Source organism: Emys orbicularis, chromosome 1 (genome assembly GCF_028017835.1).
Source record: "Emys orbicularis isolate rEmyOrb1 chromosome 1, rEmyOrb1.hap1, whole genome shotgun sequence".
In the NCBI taxonomy this organism is placed as follows: Eukaryota; Metazoa; Chordata; order Testudines; family Emydidae; genus Emys; species Emys orbicularis.
This window is the reverse complement of record NC_088683.1, coordinates 366,503,154-366,507,370: the sequence shown is the minus strand read 5'-3', so window position 1 is coordinate 366,507,370 and position 4,217 is coordinate 366,503,154. Positions and strand designations below refer to the sequence as shown.

The following is a 4,217-nucleotide window of genomic DNA, read 5'->3' as shown; positions in this document are numbered from 1 at the left end:
CCTCTGCTCCACCTCCTCCCCGATCACGCTGCCCCTGCTGTAATTCTCCTCCCCTCCCAGCCTTGTGGCGCCAAACAGATGATTGGCGCCGCAAGCCTGAGAGATGGGAGAAGTGGAGCAGCGATGGCGTGCTCGGGGAGGAGGCATAGCAGAGGTGAGATTGGGTGGGGAGCCCTGCGGCCACCCCCCAGCCCCTGCGGCAGATCCGTACCCCACCGGCCCGGGGAGCCGTGAGGCAGTTCCCCACCCCAGCTCACCTCTGCTCTGCCTCCTCCCTGAGCACGCCGCCCCCGCTCTAATTCTCCTCCCCTCCCAGGCTTCCGGCGCCAAACAGCTGATTGGCGCTGCAAGCCTGGGAAGTGGGAGAAGTGGAGCAGCGACCACGCACTCGGGCAGAGGAACTCTGAGCTGCACGTGTCAGCGTGCTGCTGGCAGTCCAGCAACACTGTAAAAAAAACTTGGGGGCACCGCTTTTGGCACCCCCAAATCTTGGCGCCCTAGGCAACCGCCTAGTTTGCCTTAATGGTAGCACCAGCCCTGCCCATGGATCACGCAGCACCCAGAGCACACAGGAAGGGCCAGGACAGCAACAGCAGAACAGCCCTGCAGCTTTTTTTATGGCCAGTGGCTGTTTAGCCAGAGACGGGACAGGGACAGGCTGGGGCAATGGGAAATAACATCCACATCCCTTCTCTTTATTGACTGTCTCAAGAGGAATTCTAAGGTTGGAGCAGCCACCGACACAGCTCCTTATGGGCCAATATCTCACCAGTCCCCTGGTTCTCCATGAACACAGTCACATTGTAAATGCTGCTGCCTGCCTTGGTCTCCTTCCCCCAGTTCACTGTCCTTCCTCACCAGCCCCTCTCCCATTGCTCCAGGCCTTGGACCACGTGAAAACCTCTCTCTACAGTGAGGAGATCAGTAGCTCATGTCGTCTCAGATGTAAGGGTGGAGGATGGAATAGGAGGCCCATATTTTTTGTCCCCCATGTCACCAGCACTGGAGCTGGGTGATGAACTGAACTTTTACTTGATGAACACCCTGATGAACCTCGCACGAAGGTGTTTGCTTTTCACGCTGTACACAATTGGGTTCATCAGGGGCGGGACCAGCAGGGAGATGTAGCTCAGGATAATACGAAGCAAGGGGGAAGAGCTATTCCCAAATCTGTGTATCACAGACAGGCTGATGTCTGGTGTGTAGAAGAGCAGGACAGCGCAGAGGTGGGAGACACAGGTGTTCAGGGCCCTGAGGCACTCTGTGTGTGACACGACACTAAGCACTGTTTTGAGGATCATCACATAAGAGAGGAAGATGAGCAGTGAGTCCAACCCCATCGTTAAGAGTTTAGCAAACAAACCATAGATGCTGTTGACTGTGATGTCTGAACAAGCCATCTTCATGACCTCCTGGTATAGGCAGTAGGAATGGGAGAGGACATTGGCTCGACAATATTGGTACCTTTTCAGGAGAAAGGGGAGTGGGAATATTACGGCCACCCCTCTTAGCACACACACCAGTCCCATCTTTGCTATTCTCGGCAGGGTTAAGATGGAAGCATATCTCAGTGGGTTACAGATCGCAATGAAGCGGTCAAAGGCCATCAACAAGAGGATGGATGATTCAGTGCACTGAAGCAAGGGGATGAAGAAGAGCTGGGCTAAACAGCCATCGAGGCTGATCTCCCTAGAGTTAAACAAGTATATGCCCAGTATCGTCGGCATGGTGGCTATCGATATACCAAGGTCTGTGACGGCCAACATGGAAAGGAAAATGTACATGGGCTCATGGAGGCTTGGATCTGTTTTTATAATGAGCAGAATGACTGAATTTCCTACTATCGAAATAACATACATTAAGCAGAAGGGGATAGAGATCCAGAGATGGACATCTTCCTGCCCAGGTATCCCAGTGAGGAGGAACACAGCAGAATTTAATCTGGTGTCATTGACAGCTGACATAATGTGCTGGGCAGGTCCGAGGAGTTTTCAGCTTTCCTTCCTGAAAGGAAAAAGAGAAGGAGACTAGTTGATGTTTAATGAGACATCTTTCTGCTCTCAGTGCAAGTCTAAAGGAGCTCAAGGAATGTCAGCAAGAACAGCATCGATAGGAAGATAGGCACTGCCAGACTGGATCAGACCTGTCGTTCATCTAGCCCAGTATCCAGTGGCCAATTCCAGATGCTTCAGATGAAGGTGGAAGAAGACCTGCAATTGGGGGCTATGAGATAAACTGCTCCAAGGGAAAGTTCCCCTCCCCCCAGAGACACAATATTTAAACATTATTTGTGGTGTAAGTCAGGAAGGTTTAGAGCCCTTCCAAGACTTATTTAAAAAAAAATCCTCGCTGCTGTAACTAGAGTTGACTGTGAGTTCCACAGACTACTTGAGCACTGTGTGATTTTACAAATGTGACCTTCAGAAAGACTCGGTTTCTGGCCGTCCACTTTCCGAGTGTGGCCCTTTGTATCACAACATGTGGGTAAACGCACGGCAAGTGCATGGTGAAAATGGTATTTGTGTGTCCTGCATTCAAGCTATTTATTAGTGTGTTTCATTGCTTCATTAAACATATTTTTATTTCCTCCACTCCTGAGTGTTTAAATTATGCCACTTGCCCTTTTGCAGTTTTTTGGGATAAATTCTTAGGGCCAGGTGCTTAATTCAATAACATTGACTTCAACAGTGTAACTCCAGATTCACATGCATAAATTCAATCAGAAAAAGGCTCCATTAACTTTCCTTTATCAAATGCCCCCAGTGATACTCTCTGACCCCCAAGAATTCCTCCAAGAGAAGCTGAAGTGCTTTAAGTGGCCAGTGTTGATGTAATCCAGACGGTTCAATCATCCTACTGGCGTCTCTTCATCCTCCCAGGACCTGTAACTTTTTCCCATGCAAGCATCTGTAGATATCAGGAAAGTTACAAGCTAACACAGACAGTTACTTCAGCTGGGTGGAGGAGGTGTTGGCATCAGAAATGGATGAATACTTCAAACACTGGTGTTGCACTAATGTCCAGGTGTGTGTGCAAGTTACTTCAGCCATGCTCATATAAGAGGTGATTGGCGTAAATTACATAAACCGCTATTGCACTCTCATTTCCTGCACCTGAGCTCTACACTGCTGAAACACAGACCACTGGTTCTGTTCTCTCATGACCTTTTGGAAAGTCTTTTACATGTATTGCTGAGGGTTTGTGTTCATGACCCTAATTGTAAGTGTTAGAAACCGCTTCTGGTCAGCTACCAGGAGACAGTATCATACAACGGTTCACTGTACAAAGAGTTAATAGCAGAAACCCATTGCAAACAGTATGAGTAGTACTTTTGACATACTTTCTAAAGCCAAAACCATTACGCAGTAAAGTTACCACTGCTCCTTCCTATAGAGATTCAAACAACTCTGCTGTTGGCTTTTGATATACCTCATGAAAGTTTGGTTTTTAATATTTGTATATTTGTCTCAGCCCTCATGCAGTCGCTTGTTGGCAAACAAAAGTCTAGTAGCTCCTCTGTCCCTGGGTTAATAGCTGACTGGTTCCCCTCAGGAGCTGTTCTGTCAGTGTGTAGCCTGTATCCGGAGTGATAACAGGCGTTGGGACCAGAATAGAAAATATTCATTCCCTGAGCTCTCACTCTCTAGTACATAGTAAGCCCACCACTTGTTATTCAGGCATGATGAGGGTTTGCAGGAAGTGGATTTCAAAGTCAAATACATGAGTATTCATGGAAATGGAACTTCCTCTCTCTCCATGGCATCCGGGAACAACATAGCCTTTCCCCTTCACTTTACATTTTAAAGATAGTGAAACCTGCCAACGTACCCAACTCCTGCTAGAAGGGGAGCCGCTGACACCAGAGATCTTCACCCTAAAGGACAAGGAGTCATCGGAGAGGTTGCACGGGCAGCAGACAGTATCTGTTCAGATAGGAAGGCAACTGCCTTTATGAAGCATGCCTGCACATTCCCTTGGGGACCACTCAGCCATCAGGGAACTTCAGCTGCTTGGCTTAGTGTGCAGCAGCTTTAACTCCCGTCATGGCCAATGGCAAACTGCAGGAGGCCAAATCACAGGGGATGTGTGATGATGTTAGCCAATCTTACTGCAGCGCCAGTCCTGCTGCATGCTCTATTCCTGGAATCCGGGCTTGTCATCACTGTTCATATGATTCCAATTAGTCACATGGCTACCTTGGGTGCAGCCAAGTGGAA

At 48.7% G+C, this 4,217-nt stretch overlaps 1 protein-coding gene across 1 annotated transcript; it reads right to left on the bottom strand.

Moving 5' to 3' along the window:
* Positions 1-1,028: 1,028 nt before the first annotated feature.
* LOC135882643 (olfactory receptor 51G2-like) lies at positions 1,029-1,964 on the bottom strand. The gene has a single exon (XM_065409622.1). The coding sequence runs from the start codon at positions 1,962-1,964 to the stop codon at positions 1,029-1,031; it is 936 nt and encodes a 311-aa protein (XP_065265694.1).
* Positions 1,965-4,217: the final 2,253 nt, after the last annotated feature.

Coding starts and splice junctions, on each gene's coding strand:
- LOC135882643 (XM_065409622.1), bottom strand. CDS start 1,964: ATGTCAGCTGTCAATGACACCAGATTAAATTCTGCTGTGTTCCTCCTC.